The sequence below is a fragment of the Oryctolagus cuniculus genome, chromosome 7, assembly GCF_051225735.1.
Source record: "Oryctolagus cuniculus isolate XC-2025 breed Fujian yellow rabbit chromosome 7, ASM5122573v1, whole genome shotgun sequence".
NCBI classification, from domain to species: Eukaryota; Metazoa; Chordata; class Mammalia; order Lagomorpha; family Leporidae; genus Oryctolagus; species Oryctolagus cuniculus.
This window is the reverse complement of record NC_142873.1, coordinates 47,413,929-47,437,493: the sequence shown is the minus strand read 5'-3', so window position 1 is coordinate 47,437,493 and position 23,565 is coordinate 47,413,929. Positions and strand designations below refer to the sequence as shown.

The window sequence follows — 23,565 nt, the reverse complement described above, 5'->3', positions numbered from 1 at the left end:
CACCCACATGGGAGACCTGGCTGAAGCTCCTGGCTCCTGGCTTTGGCCTGGCCTAGCCCTGGCTGTTGTGGCTATTTGGGGAGTGTACCAGCAGGTGGAAGATTTTTCTCTCTCTCTCTTTCTCCCCTGCCCCTCCTATAACTCTACTTTTACATAAATATATATATGTGTATATATATATATATATTTTTTTTTTTTGACATGCAGAGTGGACAGTGAGAGAGAGAGAGACAGAGAGAAAGGTCTTCCTTTTGCTGTTGGTTCACCCTCCAATGGCCGGCGTGCTGTGGCCGGCTCACCACACTGATCCAAAGGCAGGGGCCAGTTGCTTATCCTGGTCTCCCATGGGGTGCAGGGCCCAAGCACTTGGGCCATCCTCCACTGCACTCCCAGGCCATAGCAGAGAGCTGGCCTGGAAGAGGGGCAACCGGGACTAGAACCTGGTGTGCCGGTACCTCTAGGTGGAGGATTAGCCTAGTGAGCCGCGGCACCGGCTATAAATATTTTTTAAAAATTTATTTTACAGCAGTCAGTTGTCTCCTGTCACATAAATGTTTTTTAAATAAGAATGCCCTTAATTTTTTTGAAGATTTATTTATTTATTTGAAAGGCAGAGTTAGAGAGGGATAGGTCTTCCATCTGCTGGTTCCCTCCCCAAATCCCCAAATGGCTACAACAGCCAAGACTGAGCCATGCCAAAGCCAAGAACTCCATCCGGGTCTCCCATGTGGGTGGCAGGGCCAAAGCACTTGGGGCATCTTCCACTGTTCCCCCAGATGCATTAGCAGGGAGCTGGATGGAGAAGCTGGCATTCAAACTGGTACCAATATTGGATGCTGGAGTCACAAGGGAACCCAGCCTGTTGGCTAAATAAGAATGCTGTTAATGAACAAATGTGGTATTTATTTCTATTTCACTGAGCTAAAGAAATGAAATTTCACTGTTAGATATAAACATGTCTTAAAGAACCCTGCCACAGAAGAATTTTGCCACAGAGAACCATGTCTGTCTGTCTGTCTCTCTCTCTCTCTTTTTTAACCTTTATTTTATTTATTTGAAGGGCAGAGTGGAGGGAAAGTCAAAGAAGGAGATCTTACATCTGCTTGTTCACTCCCCAGATGGCTGCAACAGCCAGGGCTGAGCCAGGCCAAAGGAGCCAGGAACTCCCTGCAGGTTTCCTGTGTGAGTCGCAGGGGCCCAAGTACATGGGCCATCTTCTGCTGCCTTCCCAGCTGCATTAGGAAGGAGCCAGATCAGAAAGCAGAGCAGCCAGATGTGGGGAGCAGCTCGGACTAGACTAAGTTACTGGAATTAAGACTTATTCTATGCATCTGCTCTCCCACAATATGGCGCTGAGAAGGGAGAAACAGCTTCTACACAGCTGCCTCCAGTTCAACCAATAAACTGTAGGACCTACTCCTGATTGGAGGAGAGCAGCGTACTCGGCGTGTGGGTAGCAGAGTTGGGATTGGTGGAAGAGGACTATAAAGGAGGAGAGAGACAACATGCACCAGGAACATCTAAGAGGAACACCTGTGCAGCCCCCGAGAGAGCCGGCCGGCGGTGTGCCGCTCCCCTGCGGAAGTAGGGAAGGTGGCAGGGGGCCCGCCCCTCCACGGAGGTGGAGGGATGGCAGCCAACCAGGGAAGAACCAGCAGCAAACCCGGGAAGGGCCGAGCAGACAAAAGAACAGCGCAGGGTCCTGTGTTGTTCCTCCATGAAGAGGGGGAGCGACAGCCAGAGATATTTTTCCTCCATCCAGATTGTAGAATATTTATGAAGTGACACAGAGGTGAGCAGCAGACATAGGCAGCAAGTCAGATTTTTTTCCCTTTTCTCTCCTGTTCTTTTCTCCTTTTTTCCCCCAAAGATTGTAGTTTTAACTAGTGAATAGTTTCTAGAACACATGGTTTTTTTGAGCTCTAGATATCAAGTGAACTGGAAAGACAGTAGCAGTTGCTAAGAAGAGAGAATGGTACAAGAAAGCCAAGAGAAGCCTCCTGGGTCCTGGGGTGATCCCAGCTCTTCAGTTTGGAGATGCTTAAGCTTCCTGAGGGGCAGGGAAAGTTCAGCCGCCCTTTCAGAGTCTGTAGTAGTCTGGTGTGCGGTGTGACGATTTCTTTGAGGCTTTTCTAGCCCACATACATTTTACATCTGTTCTGCTTTCATTGCTTGTTCCAAGTAGCAGAGATTGATGCATCTACTCAGTCAGGGCCCTGTTTCTGGAATGGGTTCTGAGGTCCATGTCTATTCAACAGACATTTATAGAGTAGTTTTTTGTTTGTTTGTTTTTAAGATTTATTTATTTACTTGGAAGTCACATTTAAAGAGGACAGGGAGAGAGAATCTCCCATCAAAAGCAGAGCAGGGTGCTGTAGCTTAATGGGTAAAGATGCCACCTATGATTCCAGTATCCCTTATGGGCACTGGTATGAGTCTTGGCTATTCCACTTCCGATCCAGCTCTCTGCTATGGCCTGGGAAAGCAATAGAAGGTGGCCCAAATCCTTGGGCCCCTGCACCCGTGTGGGAGATCCGGAAGAAGCTCCTGGCTTCAGATTGGCCCAGCTGTGGCCGTTGTGGCCATTTGGGGAGTGAATCAGAAAATGGAAGACTTCCGCCTTTCTGTAACTCTGCCTCTCAGATAAATAAATCTTTAAAAAAAAAAAAAAAGTGGAGCAGGGGCCAGCATTGTGGTGTAGTGGGTAAAGCTGCTGTGGCGCCAGAATCCCATATGGGCACTGGTTTGAGTCTTGGCTGCTCCACTTCTTTTTTTTTTTTTTTTTTTTTTGACAGGCAGAGTGGACAGTGAGAGAGAAAGACAGAGAGAAAGGTCTTCCTTTGCCGTTGGTTCACCCTCCAATGGCCGCCGCGGCCGGCGCGCTGCGGCCGGCGCACCGCACTGATCCGATGGCAGGAGCCAGGAGCCAGGTGCTTTTCCTGGTCTCCCATGGGGTGCAGGGCCCAAGCACCTGGGCCATCCTCCACTGCACTCCCGGGCCACAGCAGAGGGCTGGCCTGGAAGAGGGGCAACCGGGACAGAATCCGGCGCCCCGACCGGGACTAGAACCCGGTGTGCCGGCGCCGCTAGGCGGAGGATTAGCCTAGTGAGCCGCGGCGCCGGCCAGGCTGCTCCACTTCTGATCCAGTTCCCACTAACACCTGGGAAAGCAATGGAAGATGGCCCAAGTGCTTGGGGCCCTGTACCCACATGGGAGACCCAGACTAGGCTCCTGGCTTCAGTGTGGCCCATCTCCAGCTGTTGCCATTTGAGGAGTGAACCAACAGATGGAAGATCTCTCTCCCTCTCTATTTCTTTCTATAACTCTGCCTTAAAACAAAACAAAACAAAAAAAACAGCCAGGACATGAACTGGCGCTCATTTGTGGGCTACTATCATCTCAGGTGGTGGCTTTACCTGCTAGGCCACATCCCTGGCCTTTATAGAGCTCTTTTATTGTGATGAACTTTGAGATAAATAGGTCAGTTTTTCTAGTCTGATTGGGGAGGCAAACACTTCAAAGACTTGTTATAATTTCAAAGCCTGTGAGGACTAAGTAGAAAGATAAGTAATGTCTGTTGGGGTTGGGAGTGAGGGAAAAAATTTAGGACAAAGCTGTCTAATAGAACTTAATACGGCGGGCTCTTGTTCCCTGGCCTCTTGTCCGGGAGGGAGCTTGCTGTAGCCCCACGCCTCCAGGGTACATGGCCTTCTGGCCATGGCTCTAGGCTTCCTGGCCCAGATACAGGCCTAGATGCTCTTCCACATGGCTGGTTCCTGGTGTTTGGTATGAACCTCTATTCACCTCTAAATAAAGCTCTCACTCTCCTATGCATTTTTCCTCACTAAATAAAAGCTTAAAACGTTAAAAAAAAAAAAAAAAAGCAAAACAAAACAAAAAACCAACCAAACAAAAAAACTTAATACACTTGGCCCTTTGGCCTAGATCAAGTGTAGAAATTAATACAGTATCAAAATACTCTGTATCTATGCCATCCAGTTGTTAACCTCTAGCCACATATGAACTGTGACAAGGAAGACTGAGGAGGGTACATTTAAACAGCCATGTGTGGCAGATGGCTGCTGTGTGGAGCAGCACAGATCTAGATGATGTGATATATTCCCACTGGATTGACTTCCTAGAGTGTACGGTAGGGGCTTTTGTAATTGTGTTTCTTCTGTACTGTGATAATTCTAAATCTAATTATTTCTCAGAAAAAATGGACTCTTTGATGTTTTGCTTTGATTAGAAACTCTTTGCTGCCACTCTTGTCCTTGTCAGGCTCTTCCTTGGAGGGAATCTTCTGCAGCCAGTAGTCATGTTGGGAAGGCCCTAGATAATGGGGACAGGAACCTTAAGAGTAAGACTAAGATGCTTTTCCCAGTACAGTGTATCTTCCAAATACAGATAGGAAACTTGTTTAAGCAGGCTGATAGTAGGGAACACCTTGCCAGCTGAATGTGGATTGGATGGTCCCATCTTTGCTACTCTGTGTCTTTACTGCCCTTCCAATATTTGTCATGCTGATTGCAATGTGCAGCATGAGAATGGGGGAACTGGATTGCCCCAGTTTAGTCTGAAGTAGTTGAAGAGTGTTTGCTTTCAAGTGTTCCTTCTGGCTCTTCCCTCCCTTTTTATTGCTATGGTTGGACTTAATACAAGAAACTTTAATTTTTTTCCTTAGACAACCTCATCAGCTTTGAAAGGTGCCATCCAGTTAGGCATTACTCACACTGTGGGGAGCCTGAGTACCAAACCAGAACGAGACGTCCTCATGCAAGACTTCTATGTGGTGGAGAGTATCTTCTTCCCCAGGTATAGAGGTTAATTAATGTTCAGGCAAATGGCTTGGAAATGTGACTTTTTTTTTTTCTTTCTTTCTTTCTTTTTTTTTTTTTTTTTGTTTGAGAGACAAAGAACTCTAATCTACTGGTTCAGTCTCCAAGTGCCCATAACCAGAAGGACCAGAGTAGGGAAATGGGAACTCTATATAGGTTTCCCACATGGGTGGCAGATGCTCAGTTACTCAAGCCATTACTGCTGCTTCCCAGGGTCTGCATAATCAGGAAGCTGGAGTCAAACCGTGGCACTCCAGTGTGAGACATGGGCATTCTAAACTGCAGTTACCCTGCTTTTTCAAGTCAACCCAGGATAGTTTTAAAAGTTCAAAGCTGACTAATTAAGGTATGTGTCCAGTCCTCACCCTGATGATAATCAGGATGTTGTGGGACTGGAGAATTTGGTGAGCAGATGCTTCCTTTTAATGCCTCCATGAGCCTCTGGTCCATGGAGTTACCCCTTAAAGGATAGCTTAATGGATTGAATAGGAGGCATTGTGATTCCCTATGCCCGTGTCTTGGTCCTTACATTGTGCCTTTATCCTACTGAGGAAGTGATTCATCTAATCCCTGTAATTCTCTGAGAAGGGTTGCATTTGTTCCCCTTGCCTCAGCATTGGGTGTTTGTGTCTTCCCAGGGTGGACTCCCTGGATGACAAGAATCGGAAAGTTAAGATTTCTTCTATTTAACTCCACAGTGAAGGGAGCAACCTGACTCCTGCTCATCACTACAATGACTTCCGTTTTAAGACCTATGCACCTGTTGCCTTCCGCTACTTCCGAGAGCTATTTGGCATCCGGCCTGATGATTACTTGGTAAGCCTCTGGGTTTCAGGACCCTGTTACTCCATTATGGTAGGGATATTCCCAAAGGAAGACCCCTTTCTCTACTGTCTTGCTGTTGCTTTCTTAAAATTGCATCTGTATTTGATTTCTGTGGTGGGCAGGCCCTGGTATATCTAAATTTCTTTACTCCCTTCTTTTGGCCTCAGTACTCCCTCTGCAGTGAGCCACTGATCGAACTCTGCAACTCCGGAGCAAGTGGTTCCCTTTTTTATGTGTCAAGCGATGACGAGTTTATCATCAAGACGGTCCAGCATAAAGAGGCAGAGTTTTTGCAGAAGCTGCTTCCAGGATACTACATGGTAAGGGTTGTAGGAGCACCAGCTGTCTATATTCCCTACTCCTGGACAAGGCCAGGGAGGCTATCTTCAGTTGAGTAAAATGGTATTTCTGTCTTGAGAATGTGGTTGTTCTTTTACAAACCCTCTATGGTTAAAAGAGATGTTTTAAGATTTATTTGAAAGGCAGAGTGATATGGAGAGAGAAGGAGAGATAGTTAAGAGATCTTCCATCCACTGATTCATTCCCCAAATACCTACAAGAGGCAGGGATGGACCAGGCTGCAGCCAGGAGCCAGGACTCCATTAGGAAGTCTCCCATGTGGATGGCAGGAACCCAAACAGTTGGGCCATCATTTGCTGCCTTCCAGGCATGTTAGCAGGAATCTGGATTGGAAGTACAGAGTAGCAGGATTCAGACCAGCACTCTGATATGGCATGCAGGCATCTCAAGTGGCAGCTTTTAACCCACTGTACCACGTCTGTCCCTGTTTATTTGAAAGAGCTCTCTCCTGCTGGTTTACTTCCCAAATCCCTGCAACAGCCAGGGCAGGGCCAGGCTGAATCCAGGAACTGGGAGTCTAGGTCTAGGTCCCCACATCAGTGGAAAGAACCCAGTCACTTTAGCCATACCTGTTGCCTCCCAGGGTTTGCACTTGAGGAAGCTGGAATTGGGAGCTGGAGCCTTGGACTTGAACCCAAGCACTGTGATGATTTAATTCAGGCCTCATAACTGCCATGCCAAATATTCCTCCTCTCCCCATGTCTGTCCTTTTATTTAATTTTTTATAAGATTTTTTTATTTATTTGAGAGGTAGAGTTATAGACAGAGAGAGGGAGAGACCGAGAAAGGTCTTCCATCTGCTGGTTCACTCCCCAAATGGCCGCAACAGCTGGAGCTGCACCGTTCCAAAGCCAGGAGAAGAGAGCTTCTTCCATGTCTCCCATGTGGGTGTAGGGGCCCAAGGACTTGGGCCATCTTCTACTGCTTTCCCAGGCCATAGCAGAGAGCTGAATCAGAAGTGGAGCAGCCGGGACCCGAACTGGCACCCACATGGGATGCTGGCACTGCAGGCAACGGCCTCACCCACTATGCCACAGCACCGATTCCTACTAATCAACATTCTGTATTCAGATTGAGTTTTTGTTTTGTTTTAAGTTCCACATGTAAGAGAGAATATGTGGTATTTGTCTTTTTGTGTCTGGCTTATTTCACTCAATATGGTGTCCTCCAGTTCCATTTTGCTGCAGATGACAGGATTTTATTTTTTTATAGCCAAATATTCCATTGTGCATATATGCCACATTTTCTTTATTCATTCATCTGATGATGATGGACACACTTTGGTTGATTCCATATTTTCGCTATTGTGAAAGTATCCTACTTTTTAAAAGTTTAGACATAAATTTATTTGTTTGAAAGGCATAGTGACAGAGGGAGAGACAGAGAAAAAGATCGTTTGTCTGCTAGTTTACTCCCCAAATAGCCACAACTGCTGGGAGTGGGCTAGGCTAACACCAGGAGCTAGGCACTCCATCCTGGTATTCCACATGGATGTCAGGGGCCCAAGTCCTTGGGCCATCATCAGCTGTGTTCCAGGTACATTAGCAGGGAGCTGGATCATAAATGGAACGGCTGGGACTCAAACCAGCACTCCCATGTCGGGTGCCTGAATTGCAGGTGGTGGCTTAATCTGCTAAAATACAGCATTATAAAAGCAGTATCTTGCTTTTAATTCTTGGCTTAGACTGCCAAGGCAAGAATCAAGATTTTTTTTTTCCCTGTTCTTAGTCCAGATCCTAATCTGGAGAATGAGATAGGTTACTTTCCTTGATAGGACCCTATTCATTTCACTCTGACAGATTACTCTTGGAAGTTCTGAGGAATTTAGGAACTCTTTTTGCCTCCTGTAGTACCCCAAAAATACATTATGCTCAGAATTAAGGGTTAGGACTTTTTCCAATGCAGTCTTCTCTTAAAGCTCTCTGAAGGAAGGTGTATCCATTATATGTTTGGGATCCTGACTGCTGATTATGTTAGAGGATCTGTGGCCTGGCTTGATGGTGATCTTGTCAATGAGATAGACAGATTGGAAAATTTTAAATAAATGTCATGTGATTGTATGAGTGGACATATTATGCCAAAGAAGACAAATGAAGGGTGGAACGCAATTTTTTCCTTTGAGTTTCACTGAAAATTAACTAACTTGAAATTCTTCTTGTTTTTACTTTTGTGCTCTCAGAACCTCAACCAGAATCCTCGCACTTTGCTGCCTAAATTCTATGGACTGTACTGTGTGCAGGCAGGAGGCAAGAATATTCGAATTGTGGTGATGAACAATCTCTTACCACGATCAGTCAAGATGCATATCAAATATGACCTCAAGGGCTCAACCTACAAACGACGGGCTTCCCAAAAAGAGCGAGAGAAGCCTCTCCCCACATTTAAAGACCTGGACTTCTTGCAAGACATCCCTGATGGTCTTTTTTTGGATGCTGACATGTACAATGCTCTGTGTAAGACCCTGCAGCGTGACTGTTTGGTAAGTTTGTCATATTTCCCTCTCAGACACCAAAAATCTCAACCACTAAAATAACTTGGTTCTTGGGCATTAATTCTGTGGGAGATGAGACTCTGTTCCTTAGCTCCATATGCCTTAAACTTCATTTAAAATAACTTTTACATTGGCTCTTTGCCATAACTTCGCATTTTCACTTTCTCCCTGTTTTTCATCCCCCCCACTGGCTTGATTTCCTTCTCTAACCATCCTGGGCCTCGTCATCAAGCATTCTGCTCACTTTCACATCCACCGCCTCATTCCTCAGATCTTGGTCCTGCCTGCCAAATCCAGATTTATCCCATAGAGGCTGAGTGCTGCTGAAAACAATCACTGGCATATCTACAGGTGCATGTTATCCAGTCCCACCTGGCCTTGCAGTGTTGCCCAGCATCCATTTCCTTTTCCTCTCAGTAGGAATTTTAGATGGTTGAGGGTTTTTTTTTTTTTTTTTTTTTTTTTTTTTTTTTTCCTGAAAGATTGTTTATTTGAAAGGCAGAGTTAGAGGCAGAGAGAGAGAGAGAGAGACAGAGGTCTTCCATCCATTGGTTCACTCTCCAAATGGCTGCAACAGCCAGAGCTGGGCTGATCCGAGGGCAGGGGCCTAAGGACTTGGAACATCTTTCACTGCTTTCCCAGGCCATAGCAGAGAGCTGGATTGGAAGTGAAGCAGCGAGATTCAAACTGGGGCCCACATGGGATGCCGGCACTGTAAGCAGCAGCTGTACCTGCTGCACCACAGTGCTGACCCGTGGTTGACACTCTTAAAACCATTTTCTTTTAATATTTTTGTTTCATCTGTTTTTTATTTATTTGGAAGGCAGAGAGACAGAGATCTTCCATCTGCTGGGTTGACTCCCCCAAATGCTTGGAACAGTCAAGGATGGGTCAGGCCTAAGCCAGGAACCAAGAGTTCAGTGCAGATCTTCCATAGGGGTGGCAGCTACCCAATTATTTGAGCTATCACCTGTTACTCTCAGGTTGCACATTAAGAGGAAGCTGGAGGGGGCTGGTGCTGTGGCATAGCGGTTAAAGCCCTGCCTGCAGTACCAGCATCCCATAGGGGCGCTGGTTTGAGTGGAAGATGTCCCAGATCCTTGGACCCCTGCACCTATGTGGGAGACCCAGAAGAAGCTCCTGGCTTCAGATCAGCTCATCTCCAGCCTTTGTGGCCATCTGGATAGTGAACCAGTAGATGGAAGATCTTTCTCTCTGTCTCTCTCTCTGTAACTTTTTCAAATAAATAAATAAATCTTTTTTAAAAAATGCATTATCTTCTTTCTTCCCAGCTTGGTGGCTTATATCCAGCCAGTTTGTTTTGTGCTCTAGATTCAATTCCTCCTCTTCAGGACCTACTTCTCTTATGTCCTTCTGTGCCTTCAGCTCCTACTGCCGTGTTTTCTTTCTACTTGCAAGCAATCTCTCTTCTGTCTTACATTTAGGAGGATTTTTTTTTCAGTGCCTTTTGACTAAAGATGCTTCCAGTTCTGCTTTTCCTTTCTGTTTTTCCTGCCTCAACCACTATGTCCTCCTGCCTTGTGCTCTCACCTCTTTGAGACCACCCAGATGCTAAACACAATACTTCTCAGGCCTTCTTTACATTTTCAGCAATGTTTGACATTTGGCAGCTGACTGCTTTCTTAACATGTCTTTGGGTTTCTTTTGTTGACACATTTCCCTATTGATTTTTCTAATCTGTTTGTTTTTCTTCAAATTGCTTTTGCAGGATTGTCTTCCTCTACCCAGTCCATAATACTGTCCATCCTTGCCCTCGTTTACTCATTCTGTGCTTGCTTCCAGGGTAAAACCTGTTTTGGTGCATCTCCTGGGATTGCCAGGGAAAGAGGCTTATTCAGCTAATGAGGCCTACAGATTTTTCAAACTGTACACAAGAATCAATCCTAAGCTCTCTTCATCCCTATGCCACCACCTGCTGAGACATTCTTGGTTGAGCTGTACTTCGTGGTGAACTGTTGGAGCTGATAGGCATATACCCTTTCCAAGACCGTTCTAGGGTGCAAAAAGGGATTGAAGATAATAGAAGGCAGTCTGGGCTCCTCCTGATGACACATTTTGCCTGTCATTGCTTTGCCTCCTCACCTCTAATCTGTTGCACTTACCCTTTGCATTTTATGTTGCAGTGATACTGAATTATAGCTCTCTGTGTGAAATAAGCTGTTTCATACTCCAGAATCTGACATTATTCTTTCCTTCCTTTATGTACTTTGATGTACTTTCTAATTGATCCTTCATAAACTTGTTTACATACCACTTTTTTTTTTTTTTTTTAAGAATTACTTTATTGGCCAGCGCCGTGGCTCAATAGGCTAATCCTCCACCTTGCGGCGCCGGCACACCAGGTTCTAGTCCCGGTCGGGGCGCCGGATTCTGTCCCGGTTGCCCCTCTTCCAGGCCAGCTCTCTGCTATGGCCAGGGAGTGCAGTGGAGGATGGCCCAGGTGCTTGGGCCCTGTACCCCATGGGAGACCAGGAAAAAGCACCTGGCTCCTGGCTCCTGCCATCGGATCAGCATGGTGCGCCGGCTGCAGCGGCAGCCATTGGAGGGTGAACCAACGGCAAAGGAAGACCTTTCTCTCTCTGTCTCTCTCTCTCACTGTCCACTCTGCCTGTCAAAAAAAAAAAAAAAAAAAAATTGCTTTATTTATTTAAAAGGCAGAGTTACAGAGAGAGGTAGAGCCAGAGAGAGAGAGAGAGGTCTTCCATTCCACTGTTTCACTCCCCAAATGACTGCAATGGCCAGAGCTGAGCTGATCCGAAGCCAGGAACCAGGAGCTTCTTTGGGTCTCCCATGCCGGTGCAGGGGCCCAAGAAGTTGGGCCATCTACTGCTTTCCCAGGCCATAGCAGAGAGTTGGATCAGAAGAGGAGCAGCTGGGGCTCGAACTGGCACCCACATGGGATGCCGGCACTGCAGGCTGGGGCTTTAACCCACCATGCCACAGCACTGGCCCCTACGTACACTTCTTAATGATTTCTTGATGACCTCTATACTCTTTCTTCTATCATTTAAACACTTCTGTTATACATTTGAGAATTAGACTGTTGCTAAAGTTACCATATCCTTGAAGACAGAAGTACTGAGTGTCTTTATCCCTTTAAGCAGACATGATGACACATGGTGGGGATTTAGCTATTGAATGGAAGCTGATCTTATAAGGAGCTGCAACAGATCTACTCTGTCACACTGTGTATTTACCAGACCTTCATTATGGATTCTTGACAGTGCAGTTACCTATTCCTTGTTTCCTTGAGAATTACAATTCTTTTCATGAATAGATACGAGGAAAGAACAGAGGATCTTCTGGGCTAGGCATTGGGACTTGGAAAAAGTAATTTGTATTTTTTTAAAGAGAGAACTAAGGATGTGTGAATACTTACTAATCAGGGGAGGGTAATATACTCTTCTCCAAGGAGGAGGAAGAGCAGAGTTAACCTCTGGTTAGCCCTGAAGTTTCACTATCAGGATTCATTAATGTTCTGATATCCGGGAAAAAATTTTCAAACCTCCCAAGGTTCAGATCATACTTTTCCATTCCATTAGGTTCTCCAGAGCTTCAAGATAATGGACTACAGCCTCTTGATGTCAATCCACAATATAGACCACGCACAACGGGAGCCCTTAAGCAGTGAAACACAGTACTCAGTTGACTCTCGCAGACCAGCACCCCAAAAGGCTCTGTACTCCACAGCCATGGAATCCATCCAGGGCGAGGCTCGACGGGGTGGCACTATGGAGACTGATGACCAGTGAGTAGGCTCAGGGGCGCCAGAGAGGAGAGCATAGGTATTTCTTGGGGATAGACACTAGTTCCTGGAAAGGGGTAGCTCTTTAGAAAACAATTATTTATTATTTGTAGGCAGCTAGAGAGAGACCAACAGAGAGAGAGAGAGATCTCTCATTTGCTGGCTCACTCCCTGAATGCCCACAATGGCCAGAGCTGGGCCAGGCTTTGCTTGGGCTGAACCCCAGAACAACAGCTCAATCCAGGTCTCACACATGGGTGACAAGAACCCAATCACTTGGAAGATTAGTATTGTTTCTCAGGTCTGTATTGGCAAGAAGCTGGAGTTAGGAACCAGACCTGGGATCCAAACCCAGATATTCCAATATAGGAAGCAGATATCTTAACCTTTGGCTAATCACCTGCCCCGAAGGAGTAGCTTGGATTCAGCAATTAAGTCAGCAGCAACATTAACACTCTCAGAACTGCAGAACAAGCTTTCTTAAAACCATAAAAAGGAAAGTATCTTTAATTGGGGCTTGTAATATGTCTTGGAAGGAGAGCTTTCCAAGATTGCAAGAATGAAGAAGCGCACACAGACAATTTGAATAGGCATTTGGCCTGAGAGTTCAGCTTCTGATTAGGGCACTTATGTCCCATATCAAGATTTTGACTCCTGATTCCATCCTTCTGCTAAAATGGACCTTGGGAGGCAGTGGTGGTGGCTCAGATACAAGTTCCTGCCACCCGAATGAGACCTGGATTTTTATAAAGAAAATTTAAAAAAAGCATTACACTTGGAAACTTAGGCACATGTCTATGAATTACATTAGGATTTTATCACAAACTATTTTGACTTCTTTGTAGAAGACATCTTTCTTAACCATCATAGAACTCATGAGGTACACCTATTAGACATCGTAAATGACTTTCAGGTGGTTCCATTAATAAGGTATCCTATGACATGACTCTCAAGTGTCTTAGTGGGCACAAATGAAAAGTACTGGGGAAGTGTAAAGATCATGGGACACTTCCACATTTGCACGTAATGATGATCTTAGATTCTCTTTGCTAGAAGTGGGGTAGGAGGAGCAGGCAAAGAGAAGGAGATAATGAGGTTATAATACATATTCCAGAAAGGTTCCTGGAATTGGAGGAAGGACTTCGCTCTTTCCTAGTTTATGGGGGTGAGACAGTTAAGTAGGTCTCAATTCCATGTCCCTGACTCAAGATTAAGAGAAGCCTCTACCTATTTACAATAAATTTTCTTACTCTTTCCCTTTTGTCCTCTAGTATGGGTGGCATCCCTGCCCGGAATAATAAAGGAGAAAGGCTCCTGCTGTATGTTGGCATCATTGATATTCTGCAGTCATACAGGTGAGCAGCATTTGGAACTCAAATTAGGAGACAGGGTAGGTGCAGTTAGCCACTCACAGTTTGTTTTAGATAAGTTTGTTGCCAGGTTCTTTAGTCTGTCAGCTTACCTTGTTGTTGTCGTTGTTGTTTTAAGATTTATTTATTTTACTTAAAAGTCACAATTACACAGAGAAAGAGGGAGAGGCAGAAAGAGAGAGGTTTTCCATCCACTGTTTCACTCCCCAGTTGGCCACAACAGTCGGAGCTGTGCTGATCCGAAGCTAGGAGCCAGGAGCTTCCTCTGGGTCTCTCACGCAGGTGCAGGGGCCCAAGGACTTGGGCCGTCTTCTACTGCTTTCCCAGGCAGAGAGCTGGATCTGAAGAGGAACAGCTGGGACTAGAGGACTGGAAGATGACCCAAGTGCTTGAGCCCCGCCTCCCTCCTCTCTCTCTCCTCTCTCCCTCTCCTCTCCTCTCTCTGGTAACTCTGACTTTCAAATAAATAAATAAATCTTAAAAAAAAAAAATAAAAACAAAGACAGTATTAGCCTGTGGAATTAAGGAGTCAGTGGAGTCAGTGAAGTAATAGTAAGGGAGGTATTGGAAATGTTAGACCCCAGTTTTGTTCTGATAAAGTGTCATGTACTAGTTGAGGACTTGACAATACTTGATTTACTGACTGAGAATATTATGCAGTTTTGTTTTGCTTTGGTTTTTTTTGACAGGCAGAGTCGACAGTGAGAGAGAGACAGAGAGAAAGGTCTTCCTTTTGCCGTTGGTTCACCCCCCAATGGCCACTGCAGCCAGCGCACCGCACTGATCGGAAGCCAGGAGCCAGGTGCTTCTCCTGGTCTCCCATGGGGTGCAGGGCCCAAGCACCTGGGCCATCCTCCACTGCTCTCCCGGGCCACAGCAGAGAGCTGGACTGGAAGAGGAGCAACTGGGACTAGAACCCGGTGTGCCGGCGCCGCAGGCGGAGGCTTAGCCTAGTGAGCCACCGCGCCGGCCTAGAGAATATTATGCAGATTTAACTACCCTTTCCAGGCTTGTCCATTTATTCCTCCAGCTTTTTTTTTTTTTTAAAAAAGGGAAAGCTTTTTTTTTTTTTTTTTTTAAGATTTATGTATTTATTTATTTGAAAGGCAGAGTTACACAGAGAGGAGGAGAGGCAGAGAGCGAGAGAGAGGTCTTCCATCTGTTGGTTCACTCCCCAAGTGGCCGCAACGGCCAGAGCGCTGTGCCAATCCGAAGCCAGGAGCTTCTTCCAGGTCTCCCATGCGGGTGCAGGGGCCCAAGGCCTTGGGCCATCCTCTGCTGCTTTCCTAGGCCATAGCAGAGCTGAATTGGAAGTGGAGCAGCCAGGACTCGAGCGAATGCCCATGTGGGATGCTGGCACTGTGGGTGGCGGCTTCACCAGCTACATCACAGCACCAGCTCCTTTTCAGGGTTTTTAATGTCTTTGCTTCTTCAGTAGTTTCCAAAAATAGAATACTACTATCATTCATTCAAAACTGATGTGAGCATGTAATACAAAATTTTCTTGGCAGGTTTGTTAAGAAGTTGGAGCACTCTTGGAAAGCATTGGTACATGACGGAGTGAGTAGAAGAGGTCTCCTTCCTCACTTGTGATTTGCCCCTCGCTTTTTTCCTTTTTTTTTCCCCTTCATTTCTGGGTTTTGTCCCCTTGCTGGGCGCCTCCCTTGCTCTAACTCTGGAGCTATCTCTTCTGCTTTGCAGGACACCGTATCGGTGCATCGTCCAAGCTTCTATGCTGAACGGTTCCAGCGCTTCATGTGCAATACAGTGTTCAAGAAGATCCCCTGTAAGTGGGTTCTACCAGATGACCCCCCAGTGGCTCCCTTACCCCAAGAGATGGGGGGCAGGACACCTGTGTCAGGGAGCTGCCAAGGCCAGAGGTCTCTCCTGCTCTGCCTACGTCCTGTGACAGCCACTTCTCGTCCTATGTCAGTCACTCTGTCTGTCCCAGTCGTTTCCGAGTTGCTGCTTTCCCCCTGGCTCTCCCTCCATGTGTCACTGAGGTGAGGGCCACTTCTGGGTAATTGGGATTGCAAAAAATGTATAGTTGTGGATGGAGGATTCATGCTAAAGACTCAGATAGGCAGAGCCTGATTTTTATGTCAGAAATAGGCAGGGATGTTACCAGTGTTGTAGCTTCTGTTCATAGCCTAAGTGCCAAGGAATTCTCAGACTAGACCAAGTGGTTGAAGCTTTTTTAAATGTTTGCGTAGCAAGTGTTCTTACTCTCTTCTCGCAACTTTCTTGGGGGAGGTGTGGGAGGGTAGAGTGCCAGTGTTCTGTTTTCGCAGTCTTCTGTGCTATTGCCACCAGCACGTCCAAGCTCCTCCTTCCCGTCTCCTCATCATAGACTTCAGTAGGCATTTGGTAAAACAGAAAGGAGCTGTGCACATCAGATAGCCTTAAGGGGCATGGGAAAAGCCTTTCAGTCTTTGCAGTGCGATAAACAAATGAGCGTGAATTTCCTTAGTGCTTTTGTACATAGGTGCCAAAAAGATTCAGAGTGAGAAGGTCATCTAAGGTTTTGCTGCAAGGTACTACTCAAGAACAAGGGAATTAAGAGTAGAAGACATTTCATCACGTGGACAGAAAGCCAGGGAGAGTGTGTATAGGATCGGGGAGATGTGTATGTGTCGTCTGTGCTCTAGGTTTTCTGCTTCTTTCCAAAGTGAACAGAGACCGCCTCTACCTCCATCTTTGTTGACATTAACCCTCCCTCCCCCTTTGCAGGAGAACAACTTTGGGTGTGTGTTGGGGACACTAGCCGTTTGTATCTGTGTCTTGGTGATGGTTTCTGAGGTGGGTGCTAAGTAGGCTTTCTCTTTCCCTTTTGAAGTGAAGCCCTCTCCTTCCAAAAAGTTTCGGTCTGGCTCATCCTTCTCTCGGCGAGCAGGCCCCAGCAGCAGCTCCTGCGTTACTTACCAGTCATCCGTCTCTGGGGAACACAAGGCACAAGTGACAACAAAGGCAGAAGTGGAGCCAGGTCAGCGCCAGGGTTGGGGTCCCCATGTGGATTGGGCACTCCCTCCCTTCTGAGCCCTTGTCTCCTCTAGCTAGGACCTATACTCCTCATTTTTGTTCAGGAAAAGCCAAATTGCTGCATGCGTTTACTTTAGTCCCCTCGCCCTGTTTTCTCCTTTTTTCGTTTATTCATTTTCTTCCTTTCTTTTTTCCAGACGCCCACCTTGGTCGTCCTGATGTTTTACCTCAGACTCCACCTTTGGAGGAAATCTGTGAGGGCTCACCTGTTCCTGACCCTAGTTTCTCACCTGTAGCTGGAGAAACTTCACAAGTGCTAAATACAAGGTTGGTTCCCTGGCCCCTTTCTTTATATCATCTTCTCATTTCTCTCTTCCAGTCTTTTGGAACTTCCTTAATTTTGTGTTTCAAGTGATTGTTGTTTGTCTTCTGCTCTTCAGTAGATTTGTTCAGGTTTACCTTCCTTAGTTGGTCATCTTTAGCTGTATAGAAATGTTTACCAGTATATGTGCTTCCTTAGGAAGTGGGGGAAATCTTTTTTGTGTATATATTCTGGTATTCAATCAAGTATCATCACCAACCCTTCATTTCTGGTCAATAAAGTGAGAATTCTGAACTTAGTATCTAAGATTGAAAAGATTGCTGGGTGGAAAAAAACAACAGTCTATCTTTCAAAAGAGTCCAGTATGGATTGTGAACTTATTTTTTGTTATCTAATATATTATCTTTAATTTTTTTTTGACTGGCAGAGTTAGACAGTGAGAGAGACAGAGAGAAAGGTCTTCCTTTTCCGTTGGTTCACCCCCCTAAATGGCTGCTACTGCCAACGTGCTCCGCCGATCCGAAGCCAGGAGCCAGGTGCTTCCTCCTGGTCTCCCATGCGGGTGCAGGGCCCAAGCACTTGGGCCATCCTCCACTGCGCTCCCAGGCCACAGCAGAGAACTGGACTGGAAGAGGAGCAACCAGGAAGAATCCGGCGCCCCAATCAGGACTAGAACCCGGTGTGCCGGCGCCACATGGTGGAGGATTAGCCTATTGAGCCGTGGCACCGGCTTATATTATGATTTAAAGATAGTATATTACGCTGGTGCCGCGGCTCACTTGGCTGATCCTCCGCCTGCGGCGCAGGCACACCGGGTTCTAGTCCCGGTCGGGGAGCCAGATTCTGTCCTGGTTGCACCCTTCCAGGCCAGCTCTCTGCTGTGGCCAGGGAGTGCAGTGGAGGATGGCCCAAGTGCTTGGGCCCTGCACCCGCATGGGAGACCAGGAGAAGCACCTGGCTCCTGGCTTCGGATCAGTGCGATGCGCTGGCAGCAGTGCGCTGGCCACAGCGGCCATTGGAGGGTGAACCAACGGCAAAGGAAGACCTGTCTCTCTCTCTCTCTCACTGTCCACTCTGCCTGTCACAAAAAAAAAAAAAAAAAAAAAAAAAAAAAAGAATCTCTTCTTCAGTTTCCAGTAATATTTTTCTCACTTTCCTTTAATCCCTCACTGCCAACCTCCTTTAAGTCCAGAATTCTTGAACAGCATATTTGGGACCCTGTAAGTCTTAATTAAAACTCTCCTCAAAGCTACTCCCCTTTGCAAAGCCATTCCCAAATACTAATGGACATCTGAATCTGTAGCTTCTCAGCCCATTTCTGGATCCTAAATTGATTATGAAGTGAAATGTGGAGAAGCAGTATGAAATTTGATGTTAGAGTCTTCTGTATCTTCTGATTCTTTTCTCTCTGCCTCTGTTTCCCCCATCAGTTTGACCTTGGAGAAGCTTGAAGTTGTGGAGTCGGAGTTAACCTCTGTGAGTGTCTGGTATGTTGGGGAGATGAATGTTATTTGAAAGGCAGAGTTGGGGCCAGTGCTGTGACATAGTGGGTAAAGTTGCCACTTGCAGTGCTGGCATCCCATATAGGCGCCAGTTCAAGTCCTGGCTGCTCTACTTCTGATGCAGCTCTCTGCTATGGCCTGGGAAAGCAGTAGAAGATGGCCCAACTAATTTGGGCCCTTGCACCTGCGTGGGAGACTTGTAAGAAGATCCAGGCTCCTAGTTTCAAACTGACCATTGTGTCGATCTGGGGAGTGAACCAGCAGATGGAAGACATCTCTCTCTCTGCCTCTTTCTCTCTCTTTGTAACTCTGCCTTTAAATAAATAGATAGATAAATAGATAAATAAACAAATCTATCATCTATCTATCTTAAAAAAAAAAAAAAGAAGAGAGGCCGAGAGATAAACAAATCTATCATCTATCTATCTATCTTTTTTTTTTCCCCCCACAGGCAGGCAGAGTGGACAGTGAGAGAGAGAGACAGAGAGAAAGGTCTTCCTTTGCCGTTGGTTCACCCTCCAATGGCCGCCACAGCCGGCGCGCTGCGGCTGGCGCACCGCACTGATCCGATGGCAGGAGCCAGGTGCTTCTCCTGGTCTCCCATGGGGTGCAGGGCCCAAGCACTTGGGCCATCCTCCACTGCACTCCCTGGCAACAGCAGAGAGCTGGCCTGGAAGAGGGGCAACCGGGACAGAATCCGGCGCCCCGACCAGGACTAGAACCTGGTGTGCCGGCGCCGCAAGGCAGAGGATTAGCCTAGTGAGCCGTGGCGCCAGCTATCTATCTATCTTAAAAAAAAAAAAAAAAAAAAAAAAGGCAGAGTCACAGAGAGAGAGAGAGGTCTTCCATTTGCTGGTTCACTCCTCATATGGCTGCAACAGCTGGAGCTGGGCCCATCCAAAGCCAGGAGCCTGAAACTTCTTCCAGCTCTCCCACATGGGTGCAGGAGCCCAATAACTTGGGCCATCTTTTACTGCTTTCCCAGGACACATCAGAGAGCTGGATCAGAAGTGGAACAGCCTAGACTTGAACCAGTGCCCATATAGGATGCTGGCACTTCAGGTGGTGGTTTTACCCACTATGCCGTAGCGCCTGGCCCCTAAATCTTATTTTTTTAAAATGTGATGGGTTTGGCACTTTGTTCTTGGAAGCAGAGACAGAAATAGAAAACTTTGCCAGCTTGGTTGAAATTTAACTTGAATTCCATTCCTACCTACTTGTCTGCTATTCTACATCCTTAATTTTATACTGTTTCCCTTTTTCAGTGAGCACTAAAAACTCAGAAGACCTGACACAAGGTTTACCATCCCGTGATCTCAAGATGTCAGCCCTTGCCCCAGGAATGCTGAGTTTTCTTCTTAGCCATCAAAAAAGGAGTGTAATATGGAGGATGGGGAGCTGTCTCCTTTCTGAAGAAGAACCTCCTCTCCCTCCCCTTCTCATGAATGGGCCTTGGAGCCTTGGACAATTGAGGACAGCAGCATCCTTTCTACTCCAGAGTGGCATGACTTCTCGACTGACCAGTGTCAACGTCTACAATTGACTTGCTTTCATACCCCCACTCTTTGTGCTGTGGAAGTGGGGTTGCTGGACTTGGTTTTCTTCTTCCTCATCTACCTTTCACCAGGAGCTGGACTCTTAACTTGCTCAGGACACACTGGCTGGCACATTATCCCCACCTTAGCTGCTTCCTTCTAGTCCCTGGAAGAAGATCCCTGTGATCTTTGTAAAGGTGTTCAGAGAAATAGGAGTGTTTAACCACCTCCCCAACTTTCTAGGAAAAGAACGAACAGCACACCGGACACGGTTTCAAGCCAGTTTCAGGTCAGAACTCCAGAAGAGCCCTGGTGTTTGTGGAGCAGAAGTGTGGTGAATGCCCTGCCTGGAGCAGCTCCTCTCGCATCCTCTCGATGAATTTCTTAAGGCTGAAGGAATGAAAGAGCGGGCGTGGTGTTCAAATCTTCACCCCTTTTATGACAACGGTGGGGCAACCATGGGACTTAGGATCCCTTCCAGGCAGGGCCCTACTCACTGCCAGGCCGTTGGTGATTACGATTTTTCAATTTCTAATGCATTCTGGTGGTTTTTCTAAATATGAAGACTTTATCAAATGAATTTTAGATCATTCTCCAAAGGAGATTTCATCTTTGTTTTTCCCATCTTTTTCAGTAATGTTCTGCCGTAGGTGGAGATGGGGACATCTGTGTTTGTTTAACAGGGAGTTTTTGAGGCTCAAGAATATTATCTTAAACTCGTGGACAGCCAGCAGATTCTTGCTTCGGTGAGATCCCTGCTGTGCTGCATACCCTGCTACCCTGCCCCCTCTCTCACGCGGGGAACTTGGGCATGGGGGGCTGTATAAGCTGTCTGCCCATCCCTAGGAGTTGTGGTTCTCCCTCTGACACTTCCACTCTTGTAAGGGCAAGAAAGGGGCCTGGTGTCTCAGGCAGACTGAATTTTCATTCTCTCCCACCCTACCATGATAGTAGGTTAGCTTATACCCAAGTAACTGTCTATATTAGACACCCCCAGCCAGTTTCTGGCTGCCTGTCTTTGCTGCCATGTTCTTTTTTACAAGAAGGAAAGAAACAGTTCTTGCTATTTTTTTTTTCATAATAACTATTTATGATGTATTTAAGTGTTTTATTCAGGACAGAGTTCTGTAAGGGGTGGGAGGGAATATTTGAGGGAGGGTCTGGGTCTTGAGGAGAGGAATGGGAATCAACATTTTTATGAAGTGTCACTATTTGCCTCTACTTTGTATTGTTCAGAAATGGCAAATGCAATATAAAAGTAATAAATATCTGGTTTTAATGAGTCAGCTTTCATCAGTTATTGAGATCTGTTATTTCTTCCAAATGGTTCTTTTTCATACACCATCTGCTCCAGCCTCCTACTGCACCACCCAGGCCCAGTTTTGTTCGTGTTGCGAATGAACAAAAGCTGCATACTTTGCAGTGTCCCTGCATCTTCAGTCTGACTCCAGCTCAGACAGCTTCATTCCCTATTTTCAGCCAGCCCACCATTTAATAACAAGGAAAAGCTGTGAATTAATATGAAGGGGATTATGACAGTTCTCTTGCCTAGACTGCAGGCAAATTTGAATTGAGGGATTTGGGAGCCCAAAGCTGGAAGTTTACTAAGATTTAGGAGGAAATGAGAGGAACTTTGAGAAAAACAAGTTTCCTGTTGGTAGCCCTGGTATTCCCTCCCTGTCCTCGCCCTGACCTGGCCACCGGGTGCTATTCATAGAGATTGCTTACTTCAGTTCTGGGCTGTGTGGTTGTTTAAACTCATTTACTGCAATAGAAACTAGACAAGGTGGCAGGGGGAGGCCCCTTCGGAGGCACAGCAAAGCAAGTTAACTAAACCTTGTGCCTTTCCATACCACTACCCCTGTTAAGATCATTGCAGTTTTCCCTTTTTTATATATTAATACTTAATTTTAAACTAATCCCATCCTCCACACGAAGCAGTAGTCCAAATGGCTACTGCCAGCTAGTCACCAGACTCCCGAGATAATTCCTGACAGGTTTCTTGGAGGGCTGGGTGCTGTCCAGGTGGGTATACCAGGTCCGTGGTGGAGCCTTTGATTATCTCTGGATTATGCTCGTAATTGCAGTTGGTTTTACTAACATGCAGATAAAGTTGAGCCACTGTGCACTGTACAAGACTGCTCGGCAACCCAGCCTTGCATCTTCACACCTGTTTGTGGTACCCCCACAGCTACTACTGCTCACCCTCATGTAGTTGGCACCCACTGGCTCACTCCAGTGTTGGAGAAGACTGTCCTGAGCACCTGTGCAGACATGTACATACCAGCTAATGAGCAATGCAGGAGGGGACTTGAAGGTCAAAAGAACTGTTCTTCAAGAATATAGTATACAGGATGAAACCATGTTAAGTGTAGTACAGCTAAAGATTGAGGTACAGATGGGGCTGGCGCTGAGGCGTAGCCAGTTAAACTATCACCCCCACTGCCAGCACCCTGCAATTTCCTGTCTCCACTGCTCCACTTCCCATCCAGCCCCCTGCTAAGGCGCCTAAGAAAGCAGTGGAGGATGGCTCAACTGCTTGGGTCCCTGCACCCATGTGAGAGACCCAGATGCAGCTCCTGGCCGCTGGCTTCAGCCTGGCCCTTCCCCTGCTGTTGTGGCTATTTGGGAAACGAGCCAGCAGATGGAAGAATCTCTAACTCTGTCTTTCAAATGAACACAATTTTAAAATTTAGGTGTAGAATATGGAAGTGGACGAACAGTAGAGACTACTGGGAGCTGGAAGTGTTGGGGAGGTTCTCACGTCAGTACAAGGGCCTACAGGCGGAAAAGTGAATGATGAGGATGTCATAGCAGATACAGCTCAAGGCAACGTGGGAAACCTGACTGCTAGACTGAGGAACTTTTACTTTTTTAAAGATTTATTTAGAAGGCTGGGGCCAGCATTGTGGCTTAGCAGGTTAAGCCTCTGCCTGCACTGTCATCCCCTATGGGTGCCGGATCGAGACCTGACTGCTCCACTTCTGATCCAGCTCCCTGCTGATGGCCTGGAAAAGCAGCAGAACATGGCCCAAGTGCTTGGGCCCCTGCATCCACTTGAGAAACCCAGAAGAAGCTCCTGGCTCCTGGCTTAGGATCAGCCCAGCGCTGGCCATTATGGCTATCTGGGGAGTGAGCCAACAGGTGGAAGATCTCTCTGTCCTCCTTTTTCTGTAACTTTCAGATTGATAGCTAGCTAGCTAGCTAGATAGCTAGATAAAGGGATCTTGAGGCTGGCGCCGTGGCTCAGGATTCTGTCCCGGTTGCTCCTCTTCCAGGCCAGCTCTCTGCTGTGGCCTGGGAAGGCAGTGGAGGATGGCCCAAGTGCTTGGGCCCTGCACCCCATGGGAGACCAGGAGAAGCACCTGGCTCCTGGCTTTGGATCAGCACAGCGCGCTGACCGCAACGCGCCATAGTGGCCACTTCCGGGGTGAACCAATGGAAAAAGGAAGACCTTTCTCTCTCTCTCTCTCACTGTCTAACTCTGCCTGTCCAAAAAAAAAAAAAAAAAAAAAAAAAAAGGAATCTTGGGGCTGGCAGTGTGCCATATCAGGTAAAGCTGCTGCCTGCAGTGCC

At 46.7% G+C, this 23,565-nt stretch overlaps 1 protein-coding gene across 10 annotated transcripts in view; it reads left to right on the top strand.

Annotated features, from left to right (window-relative positions):
* PIP5K1A (phosphatidylinositol-4-phosphate 5-kinase type 1 alpha) overlaps positions 1-21,271 on the top strand; it is a 47,873-nt gene extending 26,602 nt beyond the window's left edge. For 4 of the 10 annotated variants that reach the window (XM_089299941.1, XM_051858709.3, XM_089299945.1 and 1 more), the window contains 12 exons: positions 4,686-4,816; positions 5,538-5,655; positions 5,832-5,984; positions 8,204-8,503; positions 12,079-12,284; positions 13,553-13,636; positions 15,163-15,211; positions 15,353-15,437; positions 16,488-16,634; positions 16,828-16,957; positions 18,383-18,439; positions 19,720-21,271. In XM_089299941.1, coding sequence (XP_089156067.1) covers positions 4,686-4,816; positions 5,538-5,655; positions 5,832-5,984; positions 8,204-8,503; positions 12,079-12,284; positions 13,553-13,636; positions 15,163-15,211; positions 15,353-15,437; positions 16,488-16,634; positions 16,828-16,957; positions 18,383-18,439; positions 19,720-19,729 — 1,470 coding nt within the window. In that variant the 3' untranslated portion in view covers positions 19,730-21,271. The remainder of the gene's footprint in view (positions 1-4,685; positions 4,817-5,537; positions 5,656-5,831; positions 5,985-8,203; positions 8,504-12,078; positions 12,285-13,552; positions 13,637-15,162; positions 15,212-15,352; positions 15,438-16,487; positions 16,635-16,827; positions 16,958-18,382; positions 18,440-19,719) is intronic. The other 6 variants (XM_070077715.2, XM_089299943.1, XM_089299944.1 and 3 more) reach the window with 2 other exon arrangements.
* Positions 21,272-23,565: the final 2,294 nt, after the last annotated feature.